The following is a 24,021-nucleotide window of genomic DNA, read 5'->3' on the forward strand; positions in this document are numbered from 1 at the left end:
GTTAAATTTAAAATATCTATTGTCGTAGCTTGTTTGTTTAACCGATGATTCGAACATCCGATCATTGGTAACAGATTTGTTCATGTAATAATAATAAAAAAAATCGAGGATAGTTTGAAGCATTTCGCTATCTCATTTGGGAGAAGAAGACATTTCAAGTCCGGTACCTTTGAATCTCTTGAAAGACACTTGAGAAATGGTTTTCTCTTCTCCCAATGGAACTGTACGACCTGAAAGAACATATGACTATGAGTTGGTTTTAACGAGATTGGCCTAGCCAATCATTGGTCTATCAGTATAGAAGAAGCAGAGAGACGTGGCACTTCGTTTATTCGAAGGATCCTTTCCTTCCAACTGCAAACAATGATTGCCCCACAAACACACATGATCAGACTGTGTGGCAGTGCTATGCGGGCCTCCCTCCTGGGCTCGTGTCTTTCTGAGCCTAGTTCCCGAGGATGGGCACAAGGCCCACGTCCCAAAGTAGATTACCTTTCCTTTGCATGTTCGGCACCGGAGTGCATCTTGATCTGTGCCAGCAAATGATATTTTCTATGGCCCATCCAAATGCATGGTGGCAAGTAGTAAATGCCACGGTGTAGAGTATCTGGTGACAAGGCAAATGTCACTGACCTGTCATGGAAGTATCCTCCCACGCAACTGGGATATTAAAGGCATTCAGGAATTTGGCAAACTCTGATTGTGCTGGAAGGCTCTTTATTCAAAGCTTTTGCTTTATTTGCTAAAATACAAGGGGCAGTGTCCCTTTCCACTTTCCAGTCCCCACATGAGGCCCTCCAGAATCTTATCAAACACCAACAGCATTGGTTCTGTACTCAGAACGGTAGGTTCACTGAGTTGTGCTTTGGTTTTTTGTGGCAGTCTTCTCCCTCTCAATCACTAGTTTTATCCTCGATGCATGTAAGATCAGATCCCATAACTCCTTTTCATCTTTGGTGTGAATAAAACTTGATCCAAAAACCTTCTTTTAAAAAAAAACCAAGATCCAGAAATACGCGGTAACGAGTAAACAACTTATTGAATTATCAAAGTGCTGGTTCGTTTTAATTCTCCTTGCTGGGGAAAGTTTTATATCTTGAGTTTGAACTTTGAACCATACAAAGGGGTTCGTGGTTATTCTCCTCTTTCTTCATCTGCAATCAATACTTTGAATCTAGGCCTGTACATTGACTATTTTTCTTGACGTGAAAGGTGTTGATGAAATGCTTTCTGAACAGTTGATTATCATCAGTCTCTTGCAATCAAAATCAGCAGTGCCTGAAAGAAACGACATCTCTCTCTCTCTCTCTCTCTCTCTCTCAATGAGCATGAAGTAATTTGGTGTGTGGAGGTGGGTTTATAAATATGAAAATTAGGATCACGTTAATCTTGATAAAGTCATTAAAAAATCACCATGAGCATATTTTAATACTAATAATGTGTTTTTGTCAGGTCCCGGTAACTAGTTTATTTAAGTACAAACAGGTACACCGACATGCGCCTTCTTGGGCATCTCAAAAACAAAAAGCAGTATAATATTAATATATTATAATAACTCGCTGATTTTTAGTCCTTTTTAGCGTCAGTTTGTTTTTTTATTTGAAAACGTGTTCCCGAATATATCTTAAAAGTATTAATTTAAAATAATATATATATTTTTAATGTTAGTACTGGTATTAATTATTAAAAAATTATTTTAATATATTTTTAAATAAAATATATTATTAAAAAATATTCTACAGAACGGATGCATATATCCCAACCATTACTGGATGCCCAAAAGTTTGTTTATTGGGATGAAATAGTTATGTTAGGTATACTTTAATACAGTTTATTTTTCTAGTCTAGTTAATAATATGCTATTCATGTCATGTTTCTAACAATGTATTATAATCTTTTGATGGTTAATTAAGCAAATCCTCTCAAATTAATTTAAATTAAATAATAAAAATATATACATATATATAATTTACTCATTATTAAAAATATGTTTTAGCGCACACGTGTATTTTTCCATATCTTAATTTTAAAAAAATTAATTTTATTAGTAGTTTTGTGTTTTCATTTCATCAAATTAAGGTGAGAAAATAAATGGTTCAAATTAAAAAAAAATTATATATGTTGATAATTCAAAACAAATAACAAAATGAATGAGCAATCGTCATTATTTTTATGGATTGAACAAAATTAAATAACCTAATAATCGTTCATATTAAAAGTATAATATCCAGGTTTTTAACACTGAAAGGAAATGATATCATTATTGAAGAATTAATCTAACAATTAGAACATACATAATAAAGAAAAATGAAAATTAGTCATGTTCTCAAAGAAATAAAAACAACGAAGACGCTGTGCATGTGATCTTTAAATTCTCACAGAACCCTCAATCCTAGAGAAGTATATTTCATGATAATAAAAATTAGGTTAATATCTCATATTTTCAATTACATTAGGTTTTAACTTATGTATATTTCATGATAATAAAAATTAGGTTTTAACTTATGTTGGTGAAAATATTTTACTTGACATATAATTGATTTAATTATTTATTTTATCATCAAGTATATTTCAAGAAATTATTTAATGACTAAGTAAAACATAATTCAATTATATTATTTTCCTGGCCATGAACTATAATTTCTACGGTTATTATAACTTTTTTTAACATGATTTTGATAAGTGGAGAAGTTGCCATTTTAAGCTAATTAAAAAAATAATGCTCATTGTAAATTAAAATGAAAACTAATGATATTTACTTATTATTTTAATTATATTATGTTTGATGATAATAAATATGAAGAATTAAATAAATATTTATATACTTTACTCCATCATGTTCCTCATCAACCAAAAATTAAAAATATAAAGATAATTATTCTATCTTATTGAACACTATCAAATACAACTTTCTCTTTATTTTATATTTCATCTTATCTCATTTATTCCAATTATTTTTATTTCTTCTTAATTTCTTCAAATAATAATAAAAAAGTACTCTGAAGAGGCAAAATAACAGGATTTTTTCTTCTTCGAGTCACAGTTCTTGAGAGAGAGGGGGCGGGGGGTTGGTAACTTGGTGCACTTACGATGTAACAGAACTTTTAAAATCGGTCTAGCCAAGTTCCAGCCGTATTTATAATGGCTAACGATTATGCAATCCATCAATTAAAGCTGACAGATCAGTTAAATAGATTACATCATGTTATGTTATATTAATTTTATTATTTTTTTCCCCTATTTTTTTCTCAAACTCTTTTAACTAAGTTACTTTTGAATTAACTAAATCAATTAATTTACATTAAGAAAAATCATATATAGTTTAGTTTTAAATTTGGGTAAGGTAAGGAATTAGATCGGAACAATTTTTTCTATTAATTTTATCTTTATTATTTTTAATTTTATCATCATATTATTTTTACTGATCAACCATATTATTTTTTAATCAATTAATTTAATCAGGTTATATTAGAGTAACTTCATATAATTTAATTTTAAAATCATACTAAACAAGAAAATAGATTAAATTTTATTATAATACTGAATAACCGGAGTATGTTCATGTTGTTTTTTTTTAAAAAAAAAAAACTGGTTACATCTAAGACAAATTGCTTCCCTTGCACTGCAACTTGGAGCTGAAGTCTGTACAGAAACAAAATTTTCGATTCAGACCAAAACGACATGCGATATTTTCTACTGTTTAGGATATTTGTACTTTCTAATTCTACCCCGCACGCTTCCTTGTCCTTCGTCCTATAACCAAATCACAATACTTCGAGCATTTTTTTTATTTTTAATTAATATGAGTATTTAGGTTAATTTATGTATATTTTAATTAATTTTACGGATTTTATATAAATATTTAATGGTTCCAAAAAAACCTTAAACTTATAATTATTCATAATCATTAAAAAATAAATATAAAATGTTACTAATTAAGCTACCCCTCAAAAATAAAATTCAAGCATATTTGGTGTTACAAGTAATGGATTTTTTAAAAAATTGTTTTTTAAAGTATTTTAAAACAATATTTTTTAAATTTTATTTTTAATATTAATAAAATCAATTTTAAAATATATATAAAAATCAATTTTTTTTTAAACTTTTGAACAATCAAAATAAACCATTAAAGGAGTACTTGGAAAATCGAGTAGAGATTGCTTTTGATTTTTTTTAAAATGTATTAAAAAAGTTAATTTGAAAAAACAATTGTTTTTAATTTTTTTTAAAACATTTAAAAAAAAACAAAAACAAGCAACTCTTCGACTTTGCATTTAACAACCTCACTGCTCTATAAGTAATTAACTACCAAATAAATCCAATCAAAATCAAAACATTAATTTTTTCATGCTAAAACACCATTTGGGTTGTTGAGGAAAACCAGTTACGCTATCAGTTTACACTTCTCCTTTTTTTTTCCCTCCCACAATCAAAGAGAATTTGCTGGTCTCTCTGAAACCAAATGGTGAAGGAAATGAGGTCTGTTGTGAACCCATTTTCACCCCCTAAACACAATAATGTCATTATAAAGTTCGCAGTCTCATTTCTCTTGGTTGGTCTTGCTTTCCATTTATTAATCTCTGATTCATTCAGATTCTCTTCAGTTGTTGAGACATTAGTACCAGCTAATGAAGAGACTGAACCAGAGTCTTTAGTGGCTTCTTTGCCTGCTGAAGAGCCAGTATCTAATGATTTCGCAGCTAATGAAAGCCAAACTTCACAGCCAGGTATCCAAAATTTGTTTCCCTTTCTTTCTCTATACATGCCTGAATATGAAAGTGATAATCCGGATGAAGAATCGGTTTAATTACAAGAAAGATTTGTAGAAATGAGGATATGGGTTTTCTTGGCCGTGAAAACTGGATTCAAGATTGACTTAATTCTTCCACTCTCTTTCTTTCATTTGCATTTTCTGAATATTTGAAGATTGGACCAAACACTTTTTTGGTAAATGTCTTTTGTGCATTTGTTTATTCTGTTTACAGTCCCGAGTTCTTTTATCTCGTCTTGTCCAATTCTTGAGAGTTGGTCAATGCAGACATACCACTCACCATTTAATTCAACTACCACATGGCAGTTTCTTTTCTTCTTTTTTTGGGTACTAGGTAACTTGTCTGGTTTTACTTTTGGAATCTAATCTAAATCTGAATAATGCAAACTAGTGTCTAGAATTCTGCACTCTGTGCTACACCGATTGAACTTTTTTTTTTTCATTTAAAATGCATGCGCTCCCGTTTCGTAGAATTATGTTTTCTGTCTAGTCTTTGTATTAGCGTTGACATTCAGTTAATACTCCTACTAGTGTAGTGATGATTTTCCACGCATGTAATTGCAGGAAAGTGCGATTTGTTTGTTGGAGATTGGATACCTGACCCTTCGGGTCCGTTTTACACAAATCAGAGTTGCCTTCAAATTGAAGGTCATCAAAACTGCATGAAAAATGGAAGACCTGATTCAGGGTATCTCCACTGGAGGTGGAATCCACGGGGCTGCAGTCTCCCCAGGTTTAATCCTAAGAAATTTCTTCGCCTGATGAGGAATAAATCATGGGCCTTTATTGGTGATTCCATTTCTCGTAACCATGTCCAGTCATTGCTTTGCACTCTCTCTCAGGTAAAAACCAAGAGCTTAAAGAAAATCTCTCTGTCCTTAGCCTTTGCATTTCTCGATTTACTGTCAATAATCTAACACTTGCTTGACCAGGTTCTTCAACCATTGGTACCTTGTTGGAAATAATTTCTTGGTTAGGTGCATTGATTATTTAATTGTGCTAAATTGATATCTGAGGCACTTTAGATCATCATTACGTGCCTCGTGCTGTCTCTCTCATTGAAAACTGATCTAGTCAAGAGAGTTGGAGTAGAAGCTAAGTTTAATTAATCTAGAATGATTGGTATACATTAGCCACCTTCACATGTGAAGATAGAATTGCTAACTAGGCATTGAGCTGAGGTGGTGGGGGTTTGAGGTTCTTATGATTAAAGACACCATGCCTCTTTTTCAAAAGCACATAGAGGCCTCTAATGATCCACATCACTGCTGTAAATATTTCTGCAGTGATCATGGGACAGGGTTCTGATTTCCCATGAATTACTGTCGAAAATTGGGGTTTTATATTTAAGGGCTTTTGTTGTCTGCTTTGCCAGCTTGAATTTGGCTGTTTCTTTTCTTTTCTTTATCCTCATGATGCTAGATCATATAGATGTTGATGTTCGAACATCAATCTTAATCTATTGTGGAGTACAGCTGCTGCTTTAATGGTTAGAGCACAGCTTTTAAGAGGTTATCCAGTCCTTTTCTGAGATGGTTTACCAACCATACATGTGAAGGATTTCGATTGTCATCTTGAATCTTCATGTCCACTCAGGACACTGAACTATTGTCAAGCACACACTCACAACAATTCTTGTTGGCCAGTCTATGTAATTATTTGACATCAATAATTGGCAGCTGTTAGTAGTTGTATTGGCCAACATAATAAAACCAAATTTAAACCCATTGATCCAAACAAAATCTTGCACGGAATAAAATATACATGATCGTAAATGATTATTTGTCTGGCCTCATCTTTCTTGTTTTGGAATGATATGTTTGATTCTCTAGAAAAGGAATAAAAATAGAAGGGACTAGGAGATCCAACAGAAAACTGATCTGCCATGCAAAGAGTAAGGATGTGTTCATGGTGTTATTTTATTTTATTTTATTTTGTGCAGCAGCATTATATTCTCTAGGCAGTTTTTGAAATTTGGTTCCATAGGCAATAATTAATCGATTTCTTGTTATTTATGTCCAATAGGTGGAGCAAGCTGTTGAGGTCTACCACGATGAGGAATACAGGTCGAGAATATGGCGCTTTCCATCTCACAACTTCACACTTTCAGTAATCTGGACCCCGTTCCTTATCAAAGCAGATATTTTTGAAGACATGAATGGAGTTTCCTCTTCAGAAATCCAGCTTCATCTAGATAAACTTGATAAAAAATGGACCGATCAATATAGGAATCTTGATTATGCAATAATTGCTGGAGGGAAATGGTTCCTGAAAACTGCCATATACCATGAGAACAATGTGGTTACAGGCTGCCATTACTGCCCTGGAAAGAATTTGACTGAGCTAGGGTTTGATTATGCATATCGCAAAGCAATGCAGCTGATTTTTAACTTCATTACAAACTCTGGTCATAAAGCTCTTGCTTTCTTTCGAACGACTACGCCAGACCACTTCGAGAATGGAGAATGGTTTAGTGGGGGCACTTGCAATAGAAAGGTACCCTTCAAAGAAGATGAGGTTAATATGACCGATGTAGACACAATAATGCATAATATTGAACTGGAAGAATTCGAGAAGGCTACAGCATTAGGACCTGAAAAGGGGGTGGCTTTGAAACTTCTGGATACGACTCGATTATCATTGTTGAGACCAGATGGGCACCCAGGACCATACAGGCAGTTCCAGCCATTTGCAGAAGATAAGAATGCTAAAGTTCAGAATGATTGCTTACACTGGTGCTTGCCAGGGCCAATAGACTCTTGGAATGATTTGGTGATGGAGATGATAGTCAATGGTGGAATATATCAATGATAGATGTTTGCTAGGCTCAGCTATTCCATGATTTTTCCTTACAAGCTTCGCTGAATAAGATTTCGATGATTGAATGAAGTGGGAATCGGTATTGGATAAAAATAAACAGCTGATTTTCCTTGGGTTGTGCCTACCTTACTGAGGATGCCATTACCCTGCCTTTGTACACCTGTTGGGTTGGCTTTTGTAAATCAAGAACCTATTCTGTCATACACTTTGAATTTACAGTCGTTCTTTCGTAGAAAACCTACACTGTTCTTTGTTTTGGGTCCAACAGGACCAGCACAGCTTTTCAGTTGTAATCATATGCACCCTCAAAATATAATAATAATATTAACATATAGCACATTTGCCATCTGATTTGGTGCTTTCACACAAAAAAATGTTTTTCATACTATGATGCATTTCTCATGTTATTCGATGCATAAATGCTAACGATTAGAGAACAGAATAACTAATAGTAAATCACCAGCCACAAGCTGCTGCATCAGGTAGCAAAACAAAGCTAGTAAACGCATCATTAAATTACTAGCAAAACAAAGCAAGTAAACGCATCATCACAAGCTGCTGCATCAGGTCGCATTCGACTTGCCCAAGCATTTCCAAGGTTCAACTATGTCTACATTATAAAGGCTCTCCCTGGGACTTGAGGGAGGCAACGCGATTGTTGAGCAAAAAGGAAATGAAACAGCTTGTCCAGTTGAAATCAGCTCAGACAATGCGTACAACGTATTACACAGTACAAAATTGTAAGACCATGTTTTTATCAACAAACAGTGATAGCTTTTTGACTCCTAAATTCTAACCCTTCAATAGCAAATAAAATAACATGTAAAGTTGCAAGTTAATATACTTGAGGGAAAATCCAGACATTGCCGCTTCTCTTGAATGGCAAAGGCCAAATCTTCATCATAGGATATGCCTACGACTCTTTCCCCAATCATTGTGCCAATGGAATTCTATGGCTACCAGCACAGAGCATTAAAAAAATATACCGCTGAATTGCTTAATTATATTAGTTTTTTACTTGAAAAATCAATATAACTTAGTTTCTTCGCTCAAACTCTTTGGCTACTGGTTACATGTATAGACAAACAATGCAATTTCTCAGGAAAAAATGTAGAAACTAAATCTGAGCTGGTATTTTACAGAAAGAAAAACAGAACATGAAAGAAAGAAAAGCATTATTTTTACCAAAAATTCATAAGCACAGTCACATTTCATGTGAAATTCACAGCAAGTGAGTTGTGGCGGCTGCAGCCTTCCGCTTACTTCTTGTGACAGGAATTAACAAAACAATGATTAAAAAAACTTCACAGCAACCATCATAAACCAAAGCAAGCAGTTGAATTATGCTTTCTTTTGGAAGACTCTATAGGAGATTTAAAGCCAAAAGAACTTAGTGTTTTAACTATTAAGAAACAACTAAAACAGTTACTCAAATGTTGATTTAAAATCTCCACATTATTATTCAGCTAAAAACTCATGTCTCTCATAGCAGCTTTGGAAGATCCATTGTAATAAAAAGAACACAAACTCCCACCAAAGATTACAATGCATTCGTAACACATTTCACCTCCATTCTATTTGGTCAATGGTGTTGAATCCTGCTTCTTCTGCTCTGGTTTAAGATATGGATTCTGAAAATTTCAAACATATAACAAGGTATTAGACAATTCATGATTACTCACAACTAAAACACAAAACAATTTCCAGCTAAAGGAACATGTCCAAAAAAGATATTCAAGAGTGGGATATAAAAATAGACTTCCAAGCATGTCCAATCACATCACTTAAGCAAATCCTAAATTATGAGACGACAGAATCTTCATGGAAAAAAAATGTAGCTGGAACACACTGCTTTCCCAGCTTCATATTGCTAAGTGTTTCCGATGAAAATGACACCACTCGTATCTAATATCTGTTTTCATAAGATCTACAGTTGAGATGTTTGGGGTAGTATAAGTGATCAAGGGGTGGTAACTCATATCATGGGAGGAAATCATGCGCAGATGGAATCACCTGAAGATTATTTTCGGCTGACATTAAATGGATTAAGATTTCTACAGTTTGGTAATAATAATGTTTAAATTTCAGAGTATTAGGAAAAACAGCTACACGAAATATATAATCAGAACTAATAATGATTAAGATCAGAAACAAAAACTTGGATTAATTAGTAACCAGTTAATTTTTTTCTTTACTTTCTTGGTCATCAATTTGTCACCATAGAAAATTAAGAAGAAAAAAAAGAACACTAAAAAGATTCATTTCTTCTTTCTGATTTGAGCGTAACAACATATATTGGAAGATAAATTACTCGATCAGATTTAAAAAAAATAAAAAAATAATTTAAATATAGTAAACTTTCATAGCGACTAAAACTGAAATGGAAAAACTAGGGTTAGGACTTTACTTCGAAGAAAAGGACGCGAACTGCGACAGCAGTGCCCATGATCCCGCCCAAGATTACCATTGGCCCTGTTAGCAGACTCCATTTACGGTATATCATCTTTTCCTCTCCGATTTCAGTTTATTCTCTTCCTTCAATCCACGGAGACCACACCTGCTTCACATCTACAATTATTTGCCTCTCTTCGATTGGGGGTGCCTCCTGGATTTTTAGCTGGGCCTGTTAATATATTGGGCTCCAGTAGGCTTTTGTTATGTCAGTTCATTTTGCACACAAGTTTCTCAGTTCTTCTAGCTGTCAGATTGGGCTTCTCAATTCTTATTCCTGTGGATAAATTTTATACTCCCTTCGTCCTAAAAACAAATATCCAAAATTATTTTCCTACAATACTTCTAATTAAAACCCTTTTATGTTACAAAAAAATGCAATTAAAAAAAGTATTTTAGAAAATTAAGGACTAAAAATAATGATATGATACAATTAAGGATATTCTTATTTTTTATAGAAAGACGAATATGATAATTTCAATTATATTTCATCAAATCTTTAAGATACACAAATTCCAAAAAATAAAAACTGGAAGGATGGTGCATACAGATTGTAGCTGCCAGGTTATGGAGTCCCAGTACATGGAAGGGATTTACCCGACCCAGTGCAAGACAGGAAGGATGGTGCATACAGATTGTTGCTTCAGTACCATGCAAAACGACATAGCTTAGCTGAGGGCATCTTGTTGAATAGTTTCATGGACCTGGAAGCAGATACTATAGAGGCTATGCAAAATGAAGAAATTGGCAAAATACCTCATATCAACCCGGTTGGACCCATCATTCAATCCGGTTCTATGGGGACTAGTGGATCGGAGTGTCTCAAATATTGGTTCGATAATCAGCCAAAAGGTTCTGTTTTGTACGTTTCTTTTGGGAGTTGAGCGACTCTCTTTTGAACAGCTAAATGAGCTGGCCATTGGTTTGGAAATGAATAAGCAGAAGTTTTTGTGGGTTGTAAGAAGCCCAGATACATAATAAACATGCTAATGGCTCTTACTTCAGTGCCAAAAGTAACAAAGATCCTTTTAGCTTCTTGCCGAAAGGGTTCTTGGATAGGACCATAGGTCAAGGTTTGCTAGTGCCGTCTGGGGCACCTCAGATTCAAGTGCATAGATCGATAGTCATGACTCGACAGGTGGGTTCCTCACTCATTGTGGTTGGAATTCAATAGTCATGGCTCGACAGTTGGGTTCCTCACTCATTGTGGTTCGAATTCAACACTTGAGAACATTGTGCATGGTGCCTTTGATTGCTTGGCCTCTCTATGCGGAGCAGAAAATGAATGCAGTGTTTTTAAGCGAGGTGGCATTGAGACCAAAAGTCAATGAAGATGGACTAGGGGGACGAGAGGATATAATGCAAGGCGAAAAAGGGGTTGCGACTCATGATCGAATGATCAGACTAAAGGGAAGCTGCGGCCAAAGCAGTGAGCATAGAGGGCTTCTCGATCAACTGGTGTCCAAGTTGAAAAATCGAAAGAGCACACAAACTGAAGTTATTCCAGTGATTTCTCTTCTCAATCTTCCAGATTAATTTGTACGTCATGTTTCTTTCTTTTTTTGTTGTCAAACTTCATGTTATTGCTCTTAATAGCTACCTGCTCACGCTATACATTGCATTGCCGGTGCTCCGAGACAAGGTGTGGTAATTTGGTGCTTCATATTCCCCCCTACTCAACCAATGTTCAAGCATGGCTACCAACATGTAATGTATTGCGTTGTAGGCTTGTAGCTGTAATTAATAAATTTCTTTCGTGAAAACTTTTCCGGCCGTGCATGCGAATTATCACAAGCCTTTCTTTATATGTTAATTATTTATCCATCTTTTGTTTTGTTAGACTTATGTGATTAACAAGTATAATTTTTCTATTTGACAATTACAAATGATATGATTGGTTTACATATATCAAGAACAGGTTCACTGTTAAAAAATTAGAAAATGTAGATGAAATACTTCGTCCGAATAAAATACTATCATCAAAAACTTATTCATCAAGATTTCCTAAACATTTTCTTTAACGAAAAAGTATTTCAATTTCATATATTTTGCACCCTTTCAATACTTTTGTTATTTTTATAGAAAAAAAATAGCAACAAGATTATCACAATAAATTTCAATAGCTTAGATTAGCATAATATTGTTTATTATTCCAAGTTTTGAAATAAAGTTCTGCAATAATTTTACTTGAATTTTAACCTTACCGCGGTCAGCTTGTATGAGATTGCTTTTCCAACCAAAAAAACAAATATCACAATATGAATTTTCTTGTATCCATACATTAGTAAAATTTGAATTTGAAAATCTATCCATTTCAAAATGATTATATTTTCTATAAATAATCATATAATCATTTATTTCTTGTAAATATCTTATTACTTTCTTTGCAGTTTTCCAATTATCCAAATCTGGATTACTTTGAAACATGCCTCGCATTTCATGCTAATTATTATTTTAGCTTTAATTTTATCATGCTAAATAACATGTAAATAATTATTATTTTCATGTTAGAAATAGATTAAAATGCTAGTTATTTTAAAGGCTCCATCTTGACCACTCGCGTTTGACTCTTGTATACATTTATCTTAACCTATATCACGGGTTTAGGTGATAAACCCACGTACTTAGGCTGGAAAATTTAATTCTTGATCTAGCCGCACGCATGATACTTTACTAGACTGAAAGATCCTTAATCCAACCTTTTTTTATTATCTTTTTAACTTACCTGATCATTTGTAGTAATTTTTGTAATACTGTTTGTTATTGTGAGTCAGCTATATTTTTTATTTTTCTAGGTTTAAATTATTTTTTATGTGTTTTTATTTTTTTAATAGATTGATATAAAAAATAATTTTTTTAAAAAATATTATTTTAATATATTTTTAAATAAAAAATATTTTAAAAATAAAATCTATGAAAGTAAAATGTTACCTAAAATTACAATGAAATTGTCGGCATCGAAATTGAAAGACTAGCTGTCATTGATGACAAATTTCCCTCAATACATCAATTTCAGTAGTACAACAAGATGCCAAGTTGCAGCCAATTGCAGCATAAATTGTTTTGTTCTATCGTTGCAATTCATAAAAGGCCCGCAGTCTGCCCTTTTTAAAATAGTCATATGTATATTTAATTTGAAAAACACTCTTCCTTTCCGATTTTTAAAATAATTATTTAATTCTAAATACGAGTAATCAGATATAAAATACAATGGTTATATTCATAAAACTTCATGATTTTTTCTTTTAAGAAATTATTTAAATATATATATATATATATATATATATTTATTAACGTGGGTGTTCGGGTCAGTTTGCATATACCTCGACTAATCTTATGAGTCCTGAAATTAACAACCATATAAATCTTTAATGAACCTGAAATTTTAAAAATATATATCTTAATTTTTAAGGAACTCTCCTCTACCACTGACTTGAACTACGACCTCAAAATAGATGTTCTTTGATAAAATGAAATCATTAATATAATGAAATCAAGGTATTTGTATTTCTCTTTCAATCCTCAATTATTTGACATATATTTTTTATGAAATAAACTGTGTATAGCTATGGAGGTAGAGGGGGTATCAATTTTTGAATAAATTTATTATTTTACACATCCATCAAATATATAATTATTAAATAAAAAATTACTTCTCTAAATTAATCGATAAAATTTTAGTATTAATATTTATTAAACAATTTAATAACTCATTATTCAATGCGGACCACATCTTCCATTTATCACCCCGTATTTAATGCCATGCAATAGGAAGATGAAGGGATTTTATAAAAATTAAAAAAATATTTAAAAATATTTTTAATATTTAAAAATTATTTTAATATATTAGTATCAAAAATAATTTTTTTAAAATAAAAATTATATAGTATTTTAATATATTCTTTAATATAAATGATTTTAAAAAACAAATGCATAAAAAAACCTGCGAATCACAAATAGCTGTCACCAGACGTCAGCATAGAAAAAATCCCTCCAATGAAAACAACAAAGCAGACACGCCCACAACAGCACGTATAAGAAAAGCTGAGCAGAGTAGAAGCAGAACCTACATCCCTCCTGTTTTTCACGATTGCTTGCTCTGTCCAGTTCAAAGCTAAATTCCAACGATGACACAGAAACCCCATGTAGCTATTCTTCCCAGTCCAGGCATGGGTCACCTTATCCCCCTTACTGAGTTGGCTAAGAAATTTGCTCTCAACTACGACTTATCGAGTACCTTTATTGTTCCCTCAATAGGGCCACCACCAGAGGCCCAGAAGAAAGTTCTTGGCTCCCTTCCGGAAGGCATAAATTATATCTCTCTGCCTCCAGTTAGTTTTGATGACTTGCCAGGAATTAGGGCTGAAACCCAGATCTCTCTCACAGTAACTCGCTCGCTTTCATCAATCCGTGATGTGCTGAAGTCATTAGTTGCCAGCACTAGACTGGTGGCTTTGGTTCTCGATCTTTTTGGCACGGATGTCATTGATATTGCCTTGGAACTCAGTGTGCCATCGTATATTGCTTCCCTGTCTACGGGTATGACTCTATCCTTGCATTTTTATTTGCCAAAGTTGGATCAAATGGTTTCCTGCGAGTACAGGGATTTGCCTGAACCTGTACTACTCCCAGGCTGTGGGATTTCAGTACACGGGAGGGATTTACCTGACCCGATTCAAGACAGGAAGGATGATGCATACAAATGGTTCCTTCACCATTCAAAACGACATAGTTTAGCTGAGGGAATCTTGTTGAATAGTTTCGTGGACTTGGAGCCAGAAACTATAAAGGCTTTGCAAGATCAAGAATTTGGTAATTTACCACCTATCTACCCGGTTGGTCCCATCATTTACTCCGGTTTAAGTATTGGGGCGAATGGTCACGAGTGTCTCCAATGGATGGATGATCAACCAAACGGTTCGGTTCTGTATATTTCGTTTGGGAGTGGTGGAACTCTGTCTTTTGAGCAGCTAAATGAATTGGCCATGGGCTTGGAAATCAGTGAGCAGAAATTTTTATGGGTCGTAAGAAGCCCGGATAAATCTGCTAGTGCCTCCTACTTTAGTGCCAAAAGCAATACAGACCCTTATAGTTTCTTGCCAAAAGGTTTCCTGGACCGAACCAAAGGACAAGGTCTGGTGGTGCCATCTTGGGCACCGCAAATTCAAGTACTTAGTCATGGCTCAACAGGTGGATTCCTAACCCATTGTGGTTGGAATTCGACTCTAGAGAGCATTGTGCATGGGGTGCCTTTGATTGCTTGGCCTCTCTATGCCGAGCAAAAAACAAATGCAGTCTTGTTAAGCGCGGGCCTTAAGGTGGCATTGCGGCCAGAAGTGGATGGAAACGGTCTAGTGGGACGAGAGGAGATTGCGAAAGTTGTGAAGGGTTTAATGCAAGGGGAAGAAGGGGCGACAATTCGCAATCGAATGAAGGGCCTGAAGGAAGCTGCGGCCAAGGCAGTGAGTGAGGAGGGCTCCTCCACCAAATCCCTTCATGAATTAGTGTCCAAGTGGAAAAATTAGTACATAGCATAGAAATTCAAGTTGTTTTAATGTTTTCTTTGATGTTTCCATTGGTCTCTTCTTTCTCCTGAGAATTGGGGATCAAATCCATGTTGTTGAAATAAAAGGTGCGGCTCGCAGCTGTGAAATTATAGCTCTCGTAATAACTTTTCCAGCCACTACACTCCGTTAATTATCAGGAGACCTGTAGTTTATATTAGACTGCAAAATAAGAGTGAAATCAGAAAAAAGCTTCACCCGACTTAGGTAGAGTTATTCAGCAAGATTGATTCGGGGGTGTTTGATATAGTTTCAGTTTTTTTAAAATTGTTTTTTTAATATATTAAAATAATATATATATTTTTTAAATCAATTTTTTAATATTAGCATATTCTGGTTGAAACACCCCAACCCCTCGTTGTTGTGACGTTTCCTAAATTCCAATCAACTAATCCATTGACAGGAACAAATAAATACTAATCTTTATTGTTACCTTTTCCAATTTCAGACCAGCTTTTTCTGACTTTTAGCTTCATTTCCACGTTTCTAGACAATGACATGTCGCCAATTATTCTTTGACATCAGGATATGATTGAAGTGTGGGTTTTACACGGGAAGATAAAATATGCTGATATAATATTAAAAATTAGCAGGACAGATGGGAGGGCCGGTAACTTGGAGTGTTTTCGTACTGTAGCATAGAAGAAAAAAATACAATAAAAAAATATTTTAAAAAATAATATAATCTAGAGAGTTGTATCTACTATTTGTGAGTTACATCATATGTGACTCTTTCAACTTGCAAATTTAATAAACACAAAATTTGAATAGGCGAGAAAGAGAAAGAGAGAAAAAAGACTTCAAAATTATATTGATGTTTTATAATAACACAACAAGTATTATTAAAAAGATTTCAATAAGATAAATATAACAATATAAAATAAAATTATAAACGGTGAATAGAGTGGACCTTATAAACGGATCAAAACATGTGAACCTCAACACCTTTGGATCACATGAGAGATCCACTTCGTTCACTATTTGTGATTTTATTTAGTGTCGTTGAATTTATCTCGTCAAAAATCTTTTTAATGGTACATGTGGTGTTATCATCGGAACTTCGGTGTGACTCCATATTTTTTTTTTCTTTTTTTTTCTCCTCTCTTCTTATAAAAATGTTGTGTTTATGAGATTTTCAATTTAAAAAAGTTATAGATAATATTTGTGAATCACAAATATTATCTGTGACTCTATTCTTTCCTTGTAAATCTTGCACTGTGTTATTTTATTATGTATATTTTTTACGATGCTATAAAACGAAAAAAAAAACTCGGTAACTTGAGGGAAAGAAACAGAGTACTAATTGGATAAATATTGTAAACGCAATATCCTATTAGATATACCAAATCTCTTATAAGTGCTTGTCAATATAAAATTGACATCTTTGATTTTCTGAGTTTGTGGAGCAAGTCCACCGCAAATCATTCTACCTCCAAAAAGTGGCAGAGTTGTAATTAATGTAGACGTGCGTTTGAACTTTGAACTGACATCACGCCCACGCGTATTAACAGAAACAATTTCTAGAAGCACCGATGGCTAAGCGGTCTTTGCAGGTTTCCCTGCTTGTTTTCTAGGTTCAAGTTTCAGTATGTCTGTCTATCATCTTTGTAGTATCTTCCATGTTTTCTAGATTTGCAAGGTATTTAATGAGTCTAAAGATTAGTCGTGGAGCATGTAAGCTGATCCGGACACCCCGAGTTATAAAAAAAAAAACAAAACAATTACTAGAATATATACTTAGCTAAGGCACTCGCTACCTTGTAGATTAAATATTTTTATTTTTTTATAGAAAAGTATATATGTAAATTTTTTTAATGTATTTAGTTAAAAAAAAACATAACAAAATATAAATTTTATACACACATGTAATTAAATAAATTAAAAATTATGTGATCTAATAAATAAATAAAAATTTATTAATGATATCCAAAAATAAAACTTGAAAAATCAAAAGACAGATATAAATCAATATATTCAATCTTTAAAAATAAGACATTAAATTCATTGAATAAAAGAAAAAGAAAAAAGGAATATCATGTAAGGCTACACATATTAAAAATATCATCTGAAAACAAATATTTGTTATTTTCAAACACATAATTTATCTATACAAAAGATAAAAACAAAACCATGGATTAATCAGAAAAACTTTTTCGAAAACTAAACGCATAACCAAAAAATCAATATTATTTAAAAGATGTCATCTAAACAAAATAAAAGATAGAATGTGTATTGATGTAAATATAATCAAGTTTTTTTTAAAAAAAAAGCAGAAATAAAAAAAAATGAGGGGAAAAAACAGTCAAGCACTGCTAGGCCTAAGAAGCAAGGCTAGCTGACTTGGCTCATCTAACCAGGGCAAGCCCACGCGACCAAACCCCTATTTTTATAAAAACTGCACTTAGAACGGATGAAATGTTATCCACTTCTTCTTTTTTTAAAAAAAAAAGTTGACACGTCGCCTGTTTTGCGTCGATTTCAATAACTGCAGTGACCGAAAAATCATGGCATATGTTTTTTTGACCCAAAAACTTGTTTTTCAACCCGTTTTTGACTCAAAACACCTTAGAAATCATGACAGACCTATCTATTGCCCCGAACAACCTCCCCAAAAATCGAACTCAAAGTGAAACCAAAAATTAACCCGAGCTCAGATCAGTTTTTTCGTGAAATTTTAAGGTACAAAAATAACAAAATATAAACTCTCCTCATCAATTGGAACAATTTGACACCAAAAACTCTTATTTTGGTGGTCTAAATCGGTGCCAATGATAATTTTCTTTCTCTACCGTCGGAATTCAGCGACCCCCATCTCTCTTCTTTTAACCAGGGACCAAAACATAACATAAATAAACCTTTGTACCAAAATGAAATTGAAACAATTTTGAGAGACCGAAATTGTGGAATTTCCGTGATTGTTTAAGTTAGAGGGCCAAAGTGCTTTTTTTCAAAACTTATGGTACGCTATCCATGTTGGCCGCGTTTTTCATTTCGGTCCCCCTCTTCTAATCCCACCCTTTCATAAGAATTTGAAATAAATTGTTTCTTAAATAGGACTCAATCGCCCAAAAACAAGGTTTAAGGACCAAATTGAAAAAATAAAATTTTGCACAGTGACAAAAACGCAGTGAAAATCCCACGCATTTTAGAGTATAGTATGACAATAAAAAAAAATTGATTTTTTACCAGTGACTTATTTTTTATTATTATTGTTTATGCTGTCACAATTCACTATATATTGTAATAATAAAATTTTTGAAAATTTTCAATTAAGTCTTTTAATTTTTTTTTTCATAACTAAGCTCTTTCTAACACAAATTAAAGCTAAATTGCATGTTTCTTTGAAGGTGAGGATTGAATTGAAAGAAGAGGGGGTTTAAATGAAAAACATGAGTAACATAGGTGGCAGCTCTACAATTTATTTAAAAAGTTCATTTTAATCCTTCATCTTTTTAAGTTATTAGGTAACTAGTCTCTAAAATTTTTAAACATTACATCTTGGTACCGTACTTCATCTTTCTCCTTTTTATAGTTTTTTTTCAGTGGAGGAGGAAAAGGGAGTCGCTGAATTCTGACTTGGAAAAAGAAAGTTGTCGTTGATGACGATTTCAACTATTAAAATAATCGATTTTTATGTCAATGACTCTATATGTCGAAAGAAGTTAGAATTAAGTGCTTTTTTTATTTTGAAAAACCTAAAAAACATATCTAAGCTGTATAAGTTTTTTGTTTTGGGTTGATTATGAGATCTGTGTTAATCATGTGGATATTTATCAAATATTGTTATCAATATTAATTTCAAGAGAAATTACTATAAACCCTTCAATTTACTTTTACATCTTTTTTATTAAATTTTATATCCTCAACAAATCTCAAGCTATTAAATTCACATGGTTACGACAATGCTGTAAATTTCATATATTTATGAAAGAGGTATTACTAGAGATGCTTAAGGAAATGTTTGTAAGCATGATAAAAATTATTTTTTAAAGTGTTTTTTATTTAAAAATATATTAAAATAATATTTTTTTATTTTAAAATTTTGTTTTTAACCTCAACATATTAAAAAATTTAAAAATATTAAAAACATAATTTAAAACTAAAAAAATTTAAAAAAATCTTCGAGAACACGGTTGAACCATGATACCAAAGTGAGCCTTAAAAATACTGCTATCTTAGTCATTAATTACAAGTAGCTGCCTAGGCTCTTCGGTTTTCGATACTGCAAGAGATTGCCAATGGTCCCAAATTCCCAGTAGAAGGGGGGAGCGAACGAGTGTATTGATTCCAAGAGGAATAAACCGCCTAAAGTAAAAATCGCGAAGTGGACCGTTGGCCCATCAAGTCCATCTCGAACGAAATACTTTTGTAGGCCCATAAAATGTACCCAACAATGGAAAGCAATCTAATGTCAAATTGGGCCTCATAAGCCTACCTTAGTACTACTTAACAAGGTTGTAGAATGCAGAGCACCCGGACCCAAGCCAGGCCGATCTATACACAGCGTATGTGCTCATTGTTCATGAATGGTCACTCCAGCAGGCAAAATAAAAGTCGATTTTCTATAAAATAAAACCACACTCACATTGATTTCATTTTACATATTACATAAGATATACAAGCATATATATATATATATATATATTGACCGACAAAGATCCAAAGCCATCCCACTAATATCTTGATGAACAAAAAAAGATGGCGGCAAAGCCATCCCACAAAGATGGGGGCAAAGCCATACGCTGAATTCAAGCCTTCCAGTCATGTTTCAATAGCTGAGAAAACTCCTTAAGAAACGGATCCTGAGCCAGAAGATCCGGAGACCCTAGCGTAACATCATTAAGAACTTTCGAATCCACCTTCAGCAAAACAACGTCCGCTAGAGCCACCGTCCGCTAGAGTCACCGACAAGAACTCCATTTTTATTTTATTTTACTAGCCTCTAGGTATGGCATAGTTTAATAGAGGATTTGGTGGAATCCCTTATAATTTAACTGTTTTAGAAATTACTCCAGCGTGTAAAGTAGGTAAATGACAAAAGGGCTTAAAAATTAAATCGTAGTTTGCATGCAAGGAGGCTGGCTTTAGGCCTGCCCAATTTCTCTATAAATCGCTGCAGCAGCATAGCCAACTCACCGTGAGCTATGAAGTTACAGACGACGGCAATGATTCTAGGGAAAAAATGAATTAGTCTCAATCTCAATCATCTACAAATTTACTTATTCTCATTGAAAGCTTAACATGCAATCATTTACTTTCGTTCTTTACAGGGCACACAGGTCAGAAAGACATAAAATCTACACATTCAAGTATCATCTTAAAGATTCTGAAATACGAAACAGAGACGCTTGCATTGCTTCATGTACCTTCACGAAAACTCAGTTTATTCTTTTTCCAAGAATTTATTGCTTTTCAACATAATTTTTAATAGTTAATATATTAAAAAGGATATTTTTTATTTTTTTAAAATTTATTTTTGATATTAGCTTATTAAAATGATCTGAAAATATAAAAAAATTAAAAATTTTCAATTTTTTTTAAAAATACTTTTGAAACGCAAAAATAAACGTACTCTAAAGATTTTTTTTTGCAGTGCCACCTGTACTTTTGAAAAATCTGAATTTATTTTCTTTTAATTTTTTTTATATTTTTAGATTGTTTTGACGTGCTGATGTCAAAAATAAAATTTGTAAAGATAATATTATTTTGATATATTTTCAAATAAAAACTATTTTGAAAAACTATCATTATCCAGGTATCAAACACTACATAAACAAAAATTAATATCACGGCATTGGGCAAATGAAATATAAATCCATCATGTAATAAAGAAAATAATATTACGGCATTGCTTCCGGGTTGATTAACGTTGGACATCCCTGTAATTTTGGAATTTTTATAATATGGTCATTCATTAATTGATTTTATTAATCTGAACCTCCTATTTGCACTCCGTTGCGTAAATACTCCATTTCATTCAAATAAATTATGTCATTAAGTGCTGATGTGACAAGGAACTTAACTTTATCCTACCTCTCGGTAATTAGAATTAACCATGGTTTATATAAAATAATTTCCCCCGTTTTGATTTTGATTATTCTACTCTTGCTCGTGTTTTTTTGCTTCTTTGCATTTTTTATTTCATTTTTGTTTTGGTTGCTTTATTTTAAAATATATATAAAACATAGTTACTTCTGCTAAAAAAATGAAATGATAAAGGAGTGTGATTGAGTAATAGAGTTCACGTAAAAGGTCCAAATAAAAAAAGTCTACATTAAAAATATTTTAAAAATAAAGAAATTTCAAAGCTAATCAACCATTAGCCTGGCTATAGGACTGCCCAATTAATTAACATTAGAAAAAAAACAAAGAGGTGTAGTGATTTTACGAATTTTTTATCAAACTTTTTTTTCTTTGATTTCATCTTTGGATAACAAAATTAATAATCACTTGTTTCTAGTTTGTTATAGAATTATGAGATAAAAAAAAGGACCAAATTAAAAAAAAACAATAGAAAAAACAAATTGCTTTTTAAAAATTGGCGTGAAAAAACTATTTTAGTTATTCAATGAAAACATTTTCAATCCCTCTAGTTTTTAAAGTTAATTTTTGATACAAAACTTTTTTTTTCCAATGCCCGAGTTTAAAAGAGAATAAAAAAAATTGTTATATTATTGTTGAGAAGAGAAAAAATTAGATGGCATTGACTCCAATTTAAAAAATAATTGATTTTGATACCAGTGACTTTCTTCCAATGAAATAAATGTTAATGAGGTGTCATTTGATCTTAGTCTTGACTAAGATAGTAGATCTAAACTCGAGAAATATTTTTGGATTTGAATTGATTCTTAATTTTCAAACTGATATTTTGCTAATTTGAGCTTATGTATGAGTTTTTTTTTTTGTTTTTTCATTAAAAAATAATTCAAAAAATATTTTTTGAGCAAAAATGTTATTAACCTGACTTTTCAGCTACTTGAGGTTGTTAATATTCAAACCAGAGAGATTTGTTATTTGCTAGTGCTTACGATACACTATCTAGCAGTTTAAGAAAAAAATATTGACCAAGCGAAAAATGGTCAGGCATGCGCTTGCTCTTGATTTATGCCCCAAGAAATGGCCCGAATAAAATCAAAGAATTTTATTTTGAAAAATTATACATCAAATTTTCTTTTAGATAATGCTGAGAACTTTTTTATCTCTTATCTTCCAAAAAAATATGATTTTTTTAGTATGTTTTTTATATAGTTGTCTTGATCTTATTATTTAAATTACAGCTTGGATGAATTAACTATGTCTTTTTTAAATATATATTTTTTTATATTTTTATCCTTCAACCTTTGGCCGCTAAGAACTAGCATTTGTGTTTTTAATTTGTTTCTATGAAGTTATCTTGTTTTTATAATTCGGGTCTTTGATTAAGCGTTCACCAGGGTTTACTCAAGTTGTTTTTTTTTATTTTTAAATTAAATTTTTTTTTTTCAGTTTTGCCCTTTAACTTTTTAGTTGTTTAGAATTGAACTTTCTAATTTATTTCGATTTGATTTATATAAAATTGTCACGTTCTCATGACTCAATTCATGGGTTTTTAAGTTAATTAAAATTGATACGGATTAAATTAATATGTCGTCATTTAATATATACATTTTAAAATACATGTGTCGTACATGTATCATCATATTAACATTTAAAAAAATAGTTTTAAATTAGTTTTTAACTTGATTGAATTTATAATTCAGGTTGCTGGCTCGTGAGTTAAGTTATAACTCAAAAGGATTCGATAAATTATTATTTTAATATTTTTTAAAATTGTGTCGCTCTTGAGATATATATTTAAATTTATACCCTATTCTTATCAGTTGTCAAGCTTAATTTTGAACTCGATAAGTCGAATATAATATCAGGGTAACTTCATAATAATTTGATTTGAAAGACGGCGCATGCAAAAAAATACATTTCGGGAGATTTAAGTATTTACCCATTTGCTATCAAAAAAAATTTCTCGTACCTTGATATTCTTTTTTATATATATATATAAAAAAAAAAGGTTTCCAGTACAGCACGTGACATAGCGCGGCGCGATAGCTAGAATATTTACAAATTTTGCAGAGACTAGCTAACTAGCCATGAGCTGTAAAGTAAACAGACGACGGCAATAATTCTAAGGAAAAATAGGGAAAATAAATAATGTCAATCATCTGCAGATGAACCTGTTCTCGTTGAAAGTTTTAAATCTTTATAGACAAGAAAACATGTGCTCTTTTAGTTTCGTTCCTTGCAACATATATAAAGATACAAAACTCACACATTAACCATCTAGATGGCAGTATAGAAATAAAAGTTTGGAATTAAAAGATTTGTTTTCTTTATGGTTTCAGGTTCGAGCTCTGTGATTGCTTATATGATAGCCACTGA

At 32.3% G+C, this 24,021-nt stretch overlaps 3 protein-coding genes and 1 pseudogene across 3 annotated transcripts; 3 read left to right on the plus strand and 1 right to left on the minus strand.

Annotated features, from left to right (window-relative positions):
- The first annotated feature begins 4,288 nt into the window (after positions 1 to 4,288).
- Positions 4,289 to 7,940, plus strand: LOC7492762 (protein trichome birefringence-like 25). Its single transcript, XM_002320150.4, has 3 exons — positions 4,289 to 4,727; positions 5,336 to 5,613; positions 6,797 to 7,940. Exons 1-3 carry the CDS (start codon positions 4,463 to 4,465, stop codon positions 7,580 to 7,582), a joined length of 1,329 nt encoding a protein of 442 aa, XP_002320186.4. The 5' UTR covers positions 4,289 to 4,462; the 3' UTR covers positions 7,583 to 7,940.
- Positions 7,941 to 8,964: 1,024 nt separating this feature from the next.
- LOC112324084 (succinate dehydrogenase subunit 8, mitochondrial) lies at positions 8,965 to 10,219 on the minus strand. Its single transcript, XM_024585000.2, has 2 exons — positions 9,999 to 10,219; positions 8,965 to 9,222 (listed from the first exon to the last, which is right to left on the minus strand). The coding sequence occupies exons 1-2, from the start codon at positions 10,092 to 10,094 to the stop codon at positions 9,166 to 9,168; spliced, it is 153 nt and encodes a 50-aa protein (XP_024440768.1). The 5' UTR covers positions 10,095 to 10,219; the 3' UTR covers positions 8,965 to 9,165.
- A 198-nt stretch (positions 10,220 to 10,417) lies between these two features.
- Positions 10,418 to 11,703, plus strand: LOC7492763 (hydroquinone glucosyltransferase-like; annotated as a pseudogene).
- A 2,371-nt stretch (positions 11,704 to 14,074) lies between these two features.
- Positions 14,075 to 15,698, plus strand: LOC7492765 (hydroquinone glucosyltransferase). Its single transcript, XM_002320153.4, has one exon. It carries the CDS (start codon positions 14,170 to 14,172, stop codon positions 15,565 to 15,567), a length of 1,398 nt encoding a protein of 465 aa, XP_002320189.1. The 5' UTR covers positions 14,075 to 14,169; the 3' UTR covers positions 15,568 to 15,698.
- The last annotated feature ends 8,323 nt before the right edge of the window (positions 15,699 to 24,021 follow it).

The sequence above is a fragment of the Populus trichocarpa genome, chromosome 14, assembly GCF_000002775.5.
Source record: "Populus trichocarpa isolate Nisqually-1 chromosome 14, P.trichocarpa_v4.1, whole genome shotgun sequence".
In the NCBI taxonomy this organism is placed as follows: domain Eukaryota; kingdom Viridiplantae; phylum Streptophyta; class Magnoliopsida; order Malpighiales; family Salicaceae; genus Populus; species Populus trichocarpa.

What these genes read in the sequence shown, in the direction of transcription:
- LOC7492762 (XM_002320150.4), top strand. Translation starts at nt 4,463, where the DNA reads ATGGTGAAGGAAATGAGGTCTGTTGTGAACCCATTTTCACCCCCTAAA. An exon ending in AAGCCAAACTTCACAGCCAG is followed by an intron (nt 4,728 to 5,335) that starts GTATCCAAAATT and finishes ATGTAATTGCAG; the next exon opens with GAAAGTGCGATTTGTTTGTT. An exon ending in TGCTTTGCACTCTCTCTCAG is followed by an intron (nt 5,614 to 6,796) that starts GTAAAAACCAAG and finishes TATGTCCAATAG; the next exon opens with GTGGAGCAAGCTGTTGAGGT.
- LOC112324084 (XM_024585000.2), bottom strand. Translation starts at nt 10,094, where the DNA reads ATGATATACCGTAAATGGAGTCTGCTAACAGGGCCAATGGTAATCTTG. An exon ending in TTCGCGTCCTTTTCTTCGAA is followed by an intron (nt 9,223 to 9,998) that starts GTAAAGTCCTAA and finishes TGAAATTTTCAG; the next exon opens with AATCCATATCTTAAACCAGA.
- LOC7492765 (XM_002320153.4), top strand. Translation starts at nt 14,170, where the DNA reads ATGACACAGAAACCCCATGTAGCTATTCTTCCCAGTCCAGGCATGGGT.